The sequence below is a fragment of the Neolamprologus multifasciatus genome, chromosome 9 (genome assembly GCF_963576455.1).
Source record: "Neolamprologus multifasciatus chromosome 9, fNeoMul1.2, whole genome shotgun sequence".
NCBI lineage: Eukaryota > Metazoa > Chordata > Actinopteri > Cichliformes > Cichlidae > Neolamprologus > Neolamprologus multifasciatus.
Window position 1 is genome coordinate 12930157 of NC_140447.1, and position 15658 is coordinate 12945814.

The following is a 15658-nucleotide window of genomic DNA, read 5'->3' on the forward strand; positions in this document are numbered from 1 at the left end:
CTCTTACGGAGGAGAAGAAAATTTAAATTTACTATTAAAAATGCACAGAATCCTGATCTCGTCTTTTCCTGTCGTTGTCCCGATATCCAATATTTCCTCTGTAACGCGCAAATTGGAGTCCACACCACAGATGAAAATGGCCAGCTGCGCAATGTCCATCATGTCTGTACTTTCATCCACAGCAAAAGAGTATGCAATAAAGTCTTTGCTTCTTTCACAAAACTGTGTTCTTAAATCAGTGGTCATCTCACAAACTCGATCAATAATTGTATTTCTGCTCAGGCTCACATTTGCCAAAATGTTTTGTTTGGACACAAGACGTCGTACACCTTTATCATTCAGCTCTTCAGAAGCTCTCCATTGGTAAATATCCAGTGGGTCAGTGAGAAATATAAATAAAAAAGGATGATTTAGCACTAGCTGCAGCTCACAGTCTACAACTTCTCTGGTCAAATTAGCTCGAGGATGCATTTCCAAAAAAATGCTCCCATGACATAACTTTTGAGTCATTCACAGGCCTATATACACACTGTGCAGCTTCATGATAAAACTTTTTTTAAATATAGTGAATGTGGGGAAAGCCGGTGCCCTCTGTCACACCCAATTTGGGATGAATCAGTGATGTACCATTTCAAATTCAGCTTGGCATCATTTTGCTTTTTTTTGCTTTTTTTTTTTTATTTATTTCGTTGTTTTTACTCTTGCTTAAATAAGAACATTTCATATATAAATCTGATGCAGAAAAGACAACATCACCCGCATCCAGGAAATGACAGAGTGCTTTGAAACATTGGATTTTCTGCTCCCAGAAAACAGAAAGTCATTTCATGCCGGTGGTGTCAAATTTAATGAAGTTGGGTTTTTCTTCCCCAGTTCTATTTCATCGAACTGCAAACAGGCCAGAAATTCCCGTTCAGTTTCTCAGATATGAGGATTTGAACGCGTTGCATTGGGCCTCCTAACCACATGAAGGCGCTGTTTGTTTCAGTAATACTGAAAAATCCTGAAATCTGTTGGTCCCTTTAACGCAACTCACATGGAACTCCTGGCCGGTTCTGCCTCGCGTGCTGGCAGTTGAAGCGTTCGTGGACCGGACCGAGCTTAGATACTGGCATCTATCAGTCTTCATTTTTCGTTTCGCACTTTAAAATCGAATTTGCCCGAAAGGAAAATCTGTAGCTAACTTTTAGAACTACCAAGTGACATATTTGACAGGTGTCGCATTGGGAAGAAGGCACACAACTCGTTTTATGTACGAGTCTGTCAACGTCAACTAACAGTACCGTTCACAAAACGGTTATCTGAGGGGTGACAGAGATGACAGAAGAGCTCGAGCAGATTCTTTCGCAGCTCACACAGCCTGATAATGCAATTATTCAGCAGGTAACGTCACAAATAATTTTATTAAAGTTAACGTTAGCATTACTTTGCCCGGCTATAAGTGAACTTTTTGAAATGGCTGCTGGAGATAAGCTAGTTGATGTTTGTTAAGGTTTGGTTAGCTAACTGTTAAACCACTGGTACTGATTTTTAGGACCACTGGGTTCTTATATTAGCAGTTTACTGCCTGAATAGTTGGTACCTTAATTAAAAACCAGGCTTAGGTTGTGAGTCAGTTGGTGAGCTGTTATTTCTTTGTGGCACCCACCACAGACAATCTCTTTTGTCCTCTTTTAGGCCACAGCCCAGCTGAAACAGGCGTTCAAAGACCCAGCTATTATTCCAGGCTTGTGTGCGGTCATGAGTGGCTCCCAAAACCCTCAGGTACTATATACATTTTATTATTTTATCCTATTTTATCTAGTGTGTGTGTGTGAAAACAATGCCCATCTTTGTAAACATTTGGCATCCAACATGCAGATCCGTCAGTCAGCTGCAGTGATGCTGAGGCTGAGGGTGAAGAAACACTGGAAGAAGATCAGCCCTAATGACAGAGAGAGGTTTGAGTTTTACTTTTCTTTCACACTACCAGCTTTCATAGTTTAAACTCTGCTGTGATGTTTGCGTTTTATTCACACAGTCTGAAGGCAGTGGTGCTGCAGGCTTTCATGCAGGAAACAGAGTAAGAAAATGCTGCACTTACTGTTTTGCATTCTGTAGATATAGACCTACACATTTGAGCTGTCATGAGCCGTTGTTTCTGTTTATTTTCTTTGCAGGCACACGGTGCAGCATTCACTCTCCCAGCTGTGCGCTGTAATGGTTAAACATGAGACACCAGACCGTTGGCCTGCCCTGCTCCAGCTTCTCAATCAGTCCACCAAGAGCAGCAACCCTCATGACAGACAGGTAGCCTGATCAAGCACCAGATAGGAGTTCAGATTAGTTTAATGAATTTACAAGTGTAGATGATGATAGATGCACATGTCTGGACTAGTTCATAACCTGTGTTAGCTATAGCTTAAAGCAAGGATGTCACACACATTTTGCATTGTGGGCCACATAAAGCTGACTTTGATTTTAAGTGATACACACCAGTGAAAGTTTAACTACACATTTAATCTGTAATATAGCTTAACATAAGAAAAAGAAGTGCAGTTTTAACTGTATGTCTCAGGTTTTCTACATGATAATAACAAATGATGCTTTAGTTAATGAAAGATAATTGCCAGTATAGCTCATTGGGCTTAATTTGTAAGAAGTAAATGTGTAAAAAATGGTAGCTCATTGCCCAGACTGTTCAGTAAGTTTTTGTTAATTCACAGAAAATATACTGTTTGTTTTATGTTTTTCCCTGCTCTTTACCCTGTGTCTAAACAAACAAAAAACAGATTTCCAAACAGGTCAATTTCTGTCTTTTTTTTCTCTGGTTTAGTATAAATGGGTGAAATCTTTATCAGTTGTAAAGGTTAGAAAACTTAAAAAACATACAGTTAAAAGTGCAAAGTTTATACCCCCTTTACATTTTTGATAGGCTGTATTAGGCTGGCCAATTCTGGTTCTCAGGCCTTATGTTTGAAACACTTGGGTTAAAGTCTCATATTATATTATAATTTGTGCATAGTTTAATCACTAGAAATATCATAATTTTTTTGCCAGGTTGGACTCCTGCTGCTGAACAAGGTGATCGAATCCAACCCTGAGCCTTTCAAGCCCCACTACTGCCAGCTGCTGCAGCTGCTTCGTAGTGTGCTGGAAGACCACAACAACCCTACAGCTCTGTACTATTGCATCCTCACCCTCACAGCCATAACGGCATTCATTGGCACAGAAGAGATGGTGAGGCAAAACAACATTTCAGGCAATGTGCAGACATTGAAACTATTCCACAAGAGATTTGTTTATAATTGCACTGCATGTGATGCGTTACAACTTAAGTTGAAATAAGACCTGAATTATATTTCGAATCTTGTAATTTTCAAAAATCTAGAAGTATTTTGTCACAACTCAATAACATCTTGCTTTCTTATAGCACCTGATGCGTTCCATCCTCCCAAATCTGATTGTTGCCCTGAAATGTCTCATCAAGGCTGATCAGGTAAATTCTAGCAAATGCTTTTGTACCTAATGTGTTGATAAATACCTACTAAATTATTACTTCTGTCTCTCCCTTCACAGAACCAAGCCAGTGAGGCCATGGAGGTGTTTAATGAGCTCATGGAGAGTGAGGTGTCCATTATCGTCCCACATGTTGCTGACGTTGTCCGCTTCTTCTTGGAGGTACGACCTGAATGTGTGAATTCTGTTTGATATTCTAAATTTAATTCATTTTTCCAAGCTGACAAGTGATGTTTGGTACCTGAATGCTCAGAGGGTTGTACATGTGCTTTCTGCTTGTGTTAGGTCGGCAGTGACACCAATCTGAGTGACTCTCTGCGAGTGAAAGCGCTCTCTTGCGTCACCTTCCTCATCAAGTTGAAGAGTAAGGTGAGTCATCCACCAGCTCTTTAAATATCTGCCTTAGGTGTGTGTATGTGGAGTTGTAGAGCATATGAGAGTCTTATGGGTCTGTCAAAAGACATGCCTGCTTGTCTTGTCTTTTCTTGACACCAAAATATCACTCTTGAACTTGGAGTACCCTCCAGAGCTGACCCTTTCAGCAAAAGAACAAACAAACACAAATGTAGCTTCATAGAGTACAGTCATCAAGTTGAAATACCCTTCAGTGTCCAGAATTCACTTAGTAGTCTAGACACAAATTTATTGGAGATTCTCTTAGCAGCATGTACTCCAAAACCACAATTTACATTGGAAACAAACAGCTTGAATCTAGTGGCTGTAAAAACGTAGTATTTACCACCGATAGCCATCCTAAAAAAAGCAGCGAAAACATTCAAATTTCACAAATTAAAGTTAACACTGTTCCCACACATTTTAATATGTGCAGTTCAGTCATTATAGTTTATAGAATTTAGAGCATAATTAAAAATACTAAGCTGTGACTTGACAAAATTATATATGTCATAAGTATAGGTCATCTGATTTTGGACTTTCTAGGAAGAGACGGTTTGTCTACAAGATTTTCTTTGTATTCGATTGAAATAAATAAATGAGTGTTTTCTGGGAATTCTTTTGGTGACTAGTTATGCAAAATGAATTAAACTGACTGTAAAAACAAAGTGCAATCTCTTGTGACATGTAACTGAATAAAAGCGGATTTACATAATGGATACTCCTTGTACTCTCAGCAGCTGGGAACTGGTTTGGTTTTTATTGGATACTTATTGGTGGAGTATCACATTGCTTTAAAATGTACGGAATATAAAAGTTGGATGCGAAATTTGAAATAATATATTTTTCTAATCTTCACAGACTGTGCTGAAGCAGAAGCTCCTGAGCCCAATCCTGCAGGCCATTTTCCCTGTACTGACTGCAGCTCCACCTCCGGGTGAGCAGGACCCAGAAGATGAAGAGGACGACAGCGGAGATGGAACAGATAATGAAAGTCCCAAACACTGTGCTGCTCAGGTGTTTAACTATTTTGATATAAATTGTGCTTTTTTGTTGTTTTTTATCAAAGAAGTTCACTTTGCGGGAGCTTAAAGTAATTTTGAATAAGATTTGACTTGTTCTTTTGTCTGTTTTCAGATTATTGACACTATGGCTCTTCATATGCCTCCAGAGAAACTGTTCCAACAACTGGTAGGTCATATAGGTTTTCTGAATAACTCTGATCCCTGGCTGTTGTATCTGCTTTCTGATAGTGTGTTAAATTGTTTTGTTTTGTTGTTTGTAATAGATGCCCCTTACTCAGACCTGCCTTGCCAGTGAAAATCCATATCAGAGGAAGGGAGGCCTCATGTGTCTTGCTGTGCTTGCTGAAGGGTGTGCAGACCACATACGCACTAAGTACGAACGCTTGACATGAAATAAGTGTATATATGTTGTTGATATGTGTTCAAATCTATACATGCAGTTTGATTTTGACAATGTCTAAACATTCTTTGTGTATCTGTGTGGTAGGATGTTAAAATCAGTGCTGCAAACAGTATGTCAGAGTCTTTCAGACAGCAGTCAGGTGGTACGCAGTGCAGGCCTTTTTGCCCTTGGACAATTCTCTGAACATTTACAGGTAAGTCAGGACACACCTCAGTGGGAAAAGCTGTTTTTCTGTTTATTTTTCTGTTTATATTTTTTAAAATCTGGTTCTTTGGGGTTTATACCTGGAATGAAGTGCTTGCATGTTTTATTCTATTTGTGACACAGTATGCTCAGTTTAGACCATAGGTGTCAAACTCTGGCCCGCGGGCCATATTCAGTTTTTCAGCAAAACTTGTTTGAGTCCATAAGAAAAGATTCATGCCTGTTAATGTTAGCCTGTGACTTTGTTCCAGTTTTGAATTTTGGCCCACTGTGTATTTGAGTTTAACACCCCTGGTTTAGACCTTATTTACAACGGGAACTGTGTGTGAAGGAATGGACAGAAGTTATCATAAGATGTTGCATGCTATAGGATGTACTTAAAGTGTCTCTTATCTCAAACCTGATCTATATGGATGTGTATAGTTTTTTCCACAATAAAACGAAGAACTATTCTCAGTTTCTTTTTCTAAATTTTCCTTCTTTGCTTTCCAGCCTGAAGTGAGCACGTATTGTTCAGAATTGATGCCTTTGTTGCTGGGATACCTTTCTTCGTTGAACCAGGCCAAGGTTGGCCACGTCACGAAAGCGTTTTACGCCCTAGAGAACTTCATGGAGAACCTAGGTAAATGGGAAAAGATCTCCCCAGAGACAAGCACAGTAAAAATCACACAACTTCCCTACAAGGGGAGAAATTACCAAAATTTTCTGCAAACCAAAAACTATTGTTAAACAAAACAAAAAGTCACCTTCTTTTCATCATCTCTCATTTTGGTTTTACAAACAGGAGCTGGTATTGAGCCCTATCTGCCCACTCTGATGGAGACGATGCTTTCTGCTCTGAACAACACTGATAACCTCAAGATAAAAGAACTGGCGGTGTCTGCTATCGGTGCCATAGGTAACAGAATGTCAGGGTTTTATACATTAACCAGTAAAAAAAATGAGTTCTAGTTTTCTGACTGACTGTGAAAGATAATAGTTCAATAAACATCCTTAATTCTTTGTTCTTCCAGTGTCAAATACAGAAATTTAGAAAGACAAGCTATTATGACATTAAATCTTATCTCTTAAATGAAAACTAACCTAATCTCTCAACTACCTCATATGACTTTAACAGCCAATGCTGCCAAGGAGCTGCTGGTTCCCTACTTCACCCCAGTTATTGAAAGTTTGAAGGGCTTTCTGACCACCACCACAGAGGAAATGAGGTCTCTACAAACTCAGTCTTTGGGTTGGTAAACTTCAAAATTCTCTCTAAACTAAAAAGTTTTATTTTGAAATCAGGAAACATTTTAACCATTGTTCCCTGGTAGTTTCTGTAGGCTCTGTCTCACTGTTTTATTGTTGCTGTCAGATACTCTCTCTGTTCTGGCCCGCACCATTGGCAAAGATGTCTTCAGTCCTCTTGCTGCTGAGTGTGTTCAACTGGGCCTCAACCTCACCGATACCATTGATGACCCTGACCTAAGACGCTGCACGTATGTTACAATTCTTTATTGAACAAAGCAAACATTCAAGAATTCAACGTTGTGATTGAAAACACATTTTTAACTAGTCTTCATTTCATTCCCTGCTAAAAGATCTCTCCCTGCTGTCAGAGCTTTATTATTGTGTTGTTGTGGTCTTCATAAATAGTAGTACAGAAAAGCTCCAGCTTACGTGTTGGTTGTCCTTCACCTCTCTGTCGCTCCATCTTTCAGGTACAGCCTCTATTCTGCTGTATCAATAGTCACCCCTGATTGCCTGACTCCTCACCTCACTGCCATAACAACTGTAATGCTGTATGCCCTGAAGTCCAGTGAAGGCGTCACGGTAGAAACTATTATTGTAGCACTTGTGTTTGAAATATTCTCAATTAAAACAAATGTTTCAATTTCCCACCTCCTATTTTGTTGTTTTCAGGCACATCTTGAGGAGGACAAGACCTTTGTTCTGCTGGACGATGATGACGATGAAAATGAGGAAAAAGAGGTTTTTTTGGAAGATGACAAAGGGACAGATATCCATGATGTGGCTGGGTAAGGCTCACATACATGCACACACACGTAGTTCATGTTCATCCAAATACTCACACTGAAAACCCAATGTGCCCATGTCTTAGGTTCAGTGTGGAGAATGCCTACATTGATGAAAAGGAGGATGCCTGCGAGGCACTAGGAGAGATTGCCTTCAATGCTGGGTAAAACTTTGTAACTTCTTTTTTTTTTTTTTTTTTTTTTTCTTTAACCTTCAGTGATGGGAATTTTACAGAGATTAACATACATGGATAAATATAATTAATAAGAATAAAAAATTAGGAAGTGTTCTAAAACTTGTGTCCCATGCGAGACATTTTAGATGTGAACATGTGTGTAATTTTTGCTCTTGTTGCTGTGGTTTCCCCTGACAGTGTTGCCTTCCAGCCCTTCCTGGAGTCCAGCTTCCAGCAGGTTTATGAGATGAGAGATGTAAGTGGCTCCGGTTGGCTGGTTGACCAAATATCCCTCTCGTTTAATGTGCTGTGAAGGGCACTTTGTGGTCTGTAATTGTGCATCTAGTTATAAATGACCGTCTATAGGTTAATTTATAATGTTGATTTGAGTCCTGCCTTATATTGTTATCTTTGGTCAGTTTTAAAAGCTATTTTCACAGATATAAAAACGTTTTACTATTTCCCTTGATAAGCTTTAACAAAGGTGAGGCAGCTAAAACAATCTTCCAAGAGTATATAGACTACTGCTAAATACATCGTAAGAGACTGTAAGTTGTGGCTAATAAACAGTAAAGACCCTTTCCTTAAAAAAACAAAACACATTTATGCTTTGGCAAGGTGATCAAATGTTTTCCTGCTAGCTGTTGTGCCTATATCATTTTATTAATACCTTACTTTTTCAGAAGATATGTTGGTACTGCTGTGGCAAAAATATCTTAGTTTAACACACTTGTGCTTTTGTGATATAGAAGTGATATGGTGGTTCATTGGTCTTTTCATAACAAGAGGTTTGTGACCTTAACCCCTACTAGAGGCCTTTTTTTTGGTGTTTCCTTTAACTTCAATGACCTACTACTGACCAAGGCAATAATGGATAGCAGGAATAATTTACTAATTGGCCTCAAGGACTGGCATTACAGTATCCATTTTTTTAGGGGTCAACCCTTGTTTTTTCTGCCATAATGCCAGGGTCCCTCATACTTTATCTTCCTTTAACTTCAGGAGGGTCATACTGCATTGAACCTGTCACATCTGTCAGCCCCACCCTGTAAGCTGTAGTATTCTCTCTTACTTTTCTCCCCAGTTTCCCCATGAGGATGTTCGCAGGGCAGCGTTTGGAGCCATGGGGCAGTTTTGCCGAGCTCAGCACAAAGTGTGGAAGGAGAATCCCACTGAGGCCAACCACCAGGGTAATACAGGGCACCAGCATGCTGAATTAGGCAGTAGTATTGTCTGCTCTAGATTCAGTAACAAAACCAAGGCGGATCAGACAAGTTTCTAAACAGAGATAGAAAGTTGCATATAGATTTTATATCCTGGAAAATTATATCCAGTTTCAACTTAGAAATGTGTATAACAGGTATCAGCGCCGTTGCTTTTCATACATTTTAACTTTCTTCTTGGATGTTTCTGCACATCTTTTGTCCCACACTCAGCCCTGTGGAAGTTGTTGGATATAGTGGTTCCCTGCTTTTTGGAAACGGTGCGAAGGGAGCCCGAGCGTCATGTTGTGATGGGTGTCTTGGAAAGCATGAATAGTGTCATCAAGTCCTGCAAAGAGGAGGTTTTCAAAAACCCTTCCCGCCTGAAGGAGATCAGCCATGCCATCCGCGATGTGCTCAAGAAAAAGGTGAGGGTGTGGGTGATGGATGGGTTTATTTGCTAAAACTCATTTGTCACAGATTGTTTTGCTTAGAATGAATTGTGCTTTAAAAGCCTTTCACTTTTTTTTTTCCTTTTGTTTTCTCTGCCTTCTCAGACCCCGTGTCAGGACAGCGGTGGTGATGAAGCTGATGATGAAGACCAACAGGTGCTGCAAATCAAACAGTAAACTGGATCAACACAATGCTGAATTTTTGCTGTGAAAATATCTGTCCTGATCCAAGAGCTTTAGTGTTTTCTGTGGCCCAATTTTAAATACAATGCAGTCAAAAGTAACAATACGAGTCTGTGAAGTTTTTATCTCTTTTTTCCCTCCTATTTTCTTTGTCCAATGTTTGCTTTCCGTATTGATTATTTCTGTTGATGTGCTGTGTGTTTCAGGCAGAGTATGATGCCATGCTCCAGGAGTTTGCAGGGGAGGGAATCCCCTTGGTGGCCGCTTCCGTTCCTGCAGACAACTTTTTCCCTTTCCTCAATGACCTGTTGCCTTTCATCATGAACAAAGCTGTGAGTCCGAATGCACTGACACATTTAGGCGTGTGACAGGAGTACTTTATACCCCAGAACCTTTTTCTTTTTTCAAATTTATTTTTGCAGTTTATTACAAAGCTAGTAACAGAACTAGTACCATGTGTTATCCCCTGCCATCCATAGATGTTACAGATCTCAACTTATAAATAAATAAGAAAAAATATTTAAAAGAGAACATAAATAAAGTCCCACAGTCATTTAATGAAGACTTCCAAAAATTCAATTTTATAGGTTTAAAATATTTGACCCAAATATCCCAAAGTTTAAGATCAATAAAGAAAGAAAACCTTTCCATAGTGTAAATATCACTTAATATATCTGTGTCAAGAGATTTATTCTAAAAGACACTTCTTCAGCTGAGTCTGAAAGGTAGAAACACACAGACGCTGTAGTTTTTACTTGCAAGGGCGGTTACAGAGCGCTCACACGAGAGTGGGGGCCCTGTGATCAGTGCTCTGTTCTTGCACTTGTCTTTATTTATACACAAGAAAAGTAATACAAAAATGAATACATTTGTTCAGTGGAATGTTGATACGTGAGCATGTGCGTATGTGATTGTGTGTGTGTGTGTGTGTGTGTTGGAATGTGGGAAGCAGCCCTTTTTCCTGGTAAGAGCTCAGAACTGCTCGTTCAGCTTCTTACTATCGCTGTGGGAAGATTCAGATAAAAATATCAGAACAAGTTTTATAAAGAACAATCAGTTCTAAGTAATAAAAAGGTCATCATGCAGTATTCTATCACATGTAAACGTATATCATTAAAAGCTTATACTGACTACTAAGTACAATTTTCCATTAACAATCTGTCACTCTTGAACTGATTGATTTTGCTAAGCACAGAGAAATGTTTTTAATCTGGTTTGAAATCCTTTGGGAAGAGTCACCCTAATAAATCATATTTATTTACTGAATTTCATAGAAATCCTCGTGCACGGTGGCAGACCGGTCCTTCTCTGTGGGCACCATTGCAGAAATCCTCCATGCTCTCATGAGCGTGTCTGGGGGGCGGGGAGCGGCAGGCCGCCTGTCCAATCGCTTGCTTCCTGTACTGGTAGCTGGAGCGAAGGACAGTGACCCTGAGGTTCGGAACAACAGCGTGTTTGGACTGGGATGCCTGGCTCAGGCAGCTGGACCCATCGTTGTATCGTATCCTTCTTAACTGTGTGTGCTTCTGTTTGGAATAATTGTTGTGTTTGGTAGTACACATTTTATTGTTTTTTCAAGCTAAATTAAATCCATTGCAGTCCTTAGCAAAGTCTGTCTCAGAGACTATCCCATGATGCTGTCTGTGTTTTCCAACCTGCTGTCCAAGGAATCGGACCTCAGGGTAATTGATAACCTGTGTGCTGCCCTCTGCAGGATGATCATGAGCAATGTGGATGCCGTCCCTCTGGAACAGGTTTGTTATATTAAATATTTCAGCTAATGGTTCTCGCCTCTTCAGCTAAACTTAACTACAACATATTTTCACAAGCAGGAAGCTGACTGCAACAGTGCTGCAAAAATGTTTTCAGAATTTCAAGCAAATGACTCTTTGCTCACTGACAGGTGTTGCCAGCTTTGGTGGCTCGTCTCCCGCTCAAAGAGGACCAAGAAGAGAACAATACAGTGTTCAGCTGCCTGGCTATGCTCTACACACACAGCCCTACTCTGGTACAGTCAAAACCACATTTACATCTGTTTACATTTCCAATGTAGAGGATGAGTTTAGATCACTGTGGTCCGTTGTCAATTGTGGAAATTGGATGTTGCACAGGAAATTGTGTTTCCTTACATTTATTTTGTGTTGAAAGAAGTCTTTGATCCACATTGATTATTAAAGAGCAGCTGTTCACATGTTTAGAAAGATGCTTTGTAAGGAAAACTTCTGACCAATCATCTCTTTTATTAAATGTTAAATCATTTATTCTTACAATCCAACACATGCAGAAACTTTGACATGCAACAAATCTTGAATCTCTTCACATTGTGCATTTTGTCCCTAAATGTAAAAAAAATTTGAATTAGACTTTTTTTTTCTTAAGTTTATTTATTTTATTTTTTTATTTCTTTCAGGTCGTGAATTTAATGAAACCCATAGTTGCTGCTTCAAGTCATGTCCTAGGCAACAAGGATGTTGATAAAGGTGAAGATTTCTGCAGAATAGCAGATTGCATGTAAAAATTCCCTCGAATGAACCCTCGTGACTCAGAGCTTCACATCTGATGTTTCTTAGCATCCTGCACAGTACTCTCATCAGTATTTCGTTCTTTTGTAGTGATCTGTCTCCAGTATTGACCTCTAACTCTGTTTGTTTCTCCTCCACAGAAAGCCAGAACATTTCAGTAGCACTCATGCAAAAGTTTGCCCAGAACCACAGTGCTGAGTTCCAAGCAGCTGTGACCTCACTTCCTGCAGAGCAGAGGGATAGTCTCAGCGCAGCCATCACTGCCTCATAGCCCACACACATAGATACACCCTCCCACTCAACAACCAGAAAAAATATACTGTATGTGGAAAATGGGACAGTTGTGTGTCATGTTTCAGCTGAATGATCTAAGTGCAGCACTTCAGCCATTCTTCAAAAGTTATTATTACATTCAGCAGCTCTTCTTTTTATTTATTTGCTAACATGCATGCCGTGTTTACATTTTCTTATGTTAGGAGTTCTGGTTCTATTTTGATTTCCTGCTTTACTATAAAACAATTTAACCTGTGGAGAAACATGCGTGTTCTTGCTCCTTTGAACTGCCTTATTCAGAGATTTCTTAATGTTTGTACACATGCTGAGTTATTAGTTTTGAAAACAGTTACTTTACCTTTAGTACTCTGCTGATGCTCAGAAATACAACCTGTGACCTTATAGAGCCCAAAAACCTATCACAAAACACAAATTAACAAGGACAGAAGCTTTTTACAAATGCTTCAGCAATGTAATTCTAACAAGTTATGCAATGTCAGTTCAGACGTATTTATCACTAAATAAAACCAGTCTTGTCATAATAAGCTTTGCTGTGGACCGTTGGAGCATTCATGTTAAAACTTTCTTACAAAAAAAGGTAATCAGATGTTAAGTTTTTTCAATTTCAGTTGTACTCATTGTGTTGCCCTTCAGATCTCCCGTTGTCCCTGAGCCTGAGTAAAGCCCGGCAGCTTATTTTCAGTGTCCAGCGCCATAGTCATCTGCACGGGTGTCAGTCCATTTTCCCCTGATGCAAACACAGAAGCACACAGAAGAATCTTTGTGAGCCCATGTGGCATTTTAACTGGAAAACTCATGTCTGAGACATAAATTCCACATATCATCAGAGGCTCTGAGGGCTTTTAATTCTGCATTTAATTCTGCTCCTACAAGAGTAAATGAATAATTGTCATTTTGAAAAGTGGACCTGATTCCTGACAGCGCTGAGAAGTCAGGTTTTATGTGGATGCTGATGTAATGTTTGGTACGAATTTTTTGTCATTGCCTCAGGCTGTGGCACACCACTGTGATCCACATGAGTCTGACAAGTCACCCGTTATCTGAGAGGTCGCTGCGCACTGCAGGGAGAGTGGCTTTTTTGGGGGGCATGGCAATGCAGATATTGGCTAACAGTGACACAGCAAAGAAAAAGCAGAATCAAGAAACCCCGAGCCAACTTGAACGGCAGCAGGAGTGAGATTATGAGCCTCACATATCAAAAGTGTGAGATTTAAACTGCTTCCAGACCTGCACACGTCTGTTTCCAGGGCAGGATATCCATTCCAGTGCGGCAGAAGGAACGGTCAGTGTGGGCCTCGGTGCTGTACAGGACCTCCTGGAGCTGTTTGTCTCCTGGCTTCTGGGCTTTCACGCGTACCTGAAGGACAGAACAGGAAAATCAAGTTGCTCTCATTCTCACCTGATTTCCACAGACTGCCATCACACCACATCCCTGCAGTTGAATCTCACAGCCGTACCTCTAGGATAGTGATCTCTTTCTCCTTCAGCTTCCCTGCTTTGTTTTTCACCTGGGTCTTCTTGGTGTCAACCCAAACCACCCTCTCCTTCACCTCTGACCTGAATATACACACATTAATAAATATTCCTTAGATTGCTTCTTTCAAAACAAAACAAAAACACTTCCTCACTCGGAGTGAGACTCACTCTTGGATGCCCAGATCAGCAAGTGTGGTGTCCAGGAAAGGGAAGGGTTGGTTTGCTGGGTCGGCCTGCACCTCGATAGGCAGTGTCACCGACATGGGGATATCCCGCTCCACTATGACGCGCAACATTTTGTTGTGGGACCCTGGGAGCTTCCTTTCTGCCGGTCGGTTAGCCTGCTCCACAGTCGCCGCCTCCTCCAGAGAGCGTTTTGTGTCGTCTGCTGCCAGCTTGACTTGCTGATCTGTATTTCAGGAGGCAGTGGGTTTTTACCCTCTGCCCCTTTGATCCTTTGCGTTATATTTTAAAACTTGCTATCTGCACCTTTTGGCTCCAGCACGTCTTTATTGTTAGAGCTGTTGCTTGCTGTGTTCTTCTGCGGGGTGCTGATGATTCAGTGCTCTGCTTCTTCTGATGGTAAACGCCTCTGGAAAGCCTGAATATGTGAGCGTGTCTGATTCATACAGAGTTCTGCTCTGCCCCCCGGGCTGATATATGCAGCCAGTGTGAATGTGTGTTATGTGTCACTCAGATGTTAGGTTCATTAGATTGTCACAAGGGTGATGGACGGATGGTGGTGTTTTTAGGGCCAGGTGTATGAGCAGGCCAGCTTCTGCTTTTAAATCAGGTAGAACGCGACCTCATCTTTGTGCAGTGCGTTACACATTTAATCTTTTTAACTGATTGGTGATTTCAGGCTAAATTAGTGAACTCTGTGACAAGAAAGGAAGTGAAAACGCTACAAGGTCACTTCAGGTTCAATGTCAACAACACATTCATGACTACCTAATGAGATAATCCATCCACCATATCTAGTCCTCCACTTATCATCGTCAGGCTTCCCCGTGTGCCCTCTGTCTCATTTCTCTGAGAGCTGAGGTGAGACAGCAGTCTTTCACATCACAGCGTCACATTTTCCGCTGTAAAGAAAAAAATGCATTCCAACTTTCAAAGTTTCAATCCTGCTGCTGTAGGACACAAACACAGGACGTGTAGCATCACACTGGGCACACTGTGCGCTGTCCTGTACACTTATCTTCAGCTTTTCACATTCCTTTGGTCACACAGATTGCAGCTTTTTATTGTGTACATACAAACTTTCGTCCCTGCAGTTCCTTTGATGCTGCAGGGACGTTAGACAGGGAATCTCCACTGTTAATGGCCACAGTGACAAACTATCAAAACTAATGTTAAAGCAAACTATTGCACCATAAATGTTTTTGTACACAGTGGAAAACGTAGCAGTCAGCTGGCTATTCTTGTACCAAACATTATGTACAACGGACACTTCTTGGCACGATGTCACCACCTGAATGCATATCAACAAAATTCCCATTCCAGTGTGCTGATGTGAATGAGGATTTCTGCCCTGACCTCAGCTCAGGCTTCTTGGCCTCATCGAGGTATTTGACAAGCAAGCGCTCATATCGCTATTGAGCCATGAGGTCACAGAGGAGTTTTTCTGCCAGCGAGGCACCATCTGGTCCCATCACAGGCAGGAGATAAAGCCTCTGTAACATTTCACATTTCATTAATTTCTATATGCAGCATGTTTCTACAGCATGTGCAGAATCTGAAAGAGAGAGACTGATGTGTAGGCTTTTTGTAAGAGGCTCAGTCATCGTATGACAATGAAGAGAAGTCCAGTCC

General features: G+C 40.6%; 2 protein-coding genes across 2 annotated transcripts; one reads left to right on the forward strand and one right to left on the reverse strand.

Moving 5' to 3' along the window:
- The first annotated feature begins 1036 nt into the window (after positions 1-1036).
- On the forward strand, positions 1037-12609 carry ipo4 (importin 4). The gene is made up of 30 exons (XM_085172185.1): positions 1037-1383; positions 1678-1764; positions 1861-1940; positions 2021-2062; positions 2160-2289; positions 3040-3219; positions 3413-3478; positions 3559-3660; positions 3784-3867; positions 4753-4908; positions 5029-5082; positions 5180-5289; positions 5404-5512; positions 6016-6145; positions 6308-6421; positions 6641-6754; positions 6878-7001; positions 7224-7335; positions 7426-7541; positions 7625-7702; positions 7913-7970; positions 8799-8904; positions 9151-9344; positions 9474-9524; positions 9758-9883; positions 10826-11052; positions 11173-11305; positions 11455-11559; positions 11962-12031; positions 12214-12609. The coding sequence occupies exons 1-30, from the start codon at positions 1318-1320 to the stop codon at positions 12342-12344; spliced, it is 3255 nt and encodes a 1084-aa protein (XP_085028311.1). The 5' UTR covers positions 1037-1317; the 3' UTR covers positions 12345-12609.
- Positions 12610-12735: 126 nt separating this feature from the next.
- LOC146511219 (uncharacterized) lies at positions 12736-15550 on the reverse strand. Its single transcript, XM_085172195.1, has 4 exons — positions 14012-15550; positions 13825-13924; positions 13595-13724; positions 12736-13094 (listed from the first exon to the last, which is right to left on the reverse strand). Exons 1-4 carry the CDS (start codon positions 14137-14139, stop codon positions 12997-12999), a joined length of 456 nt encoding a protein of 151 aa, XP_085028321.1. The 5' UTR covers positions 14140-15550; the 3' UTR covers positions 12736-12996.
- Positions 15551-15658: the final 108 nt, after the last annotated feature.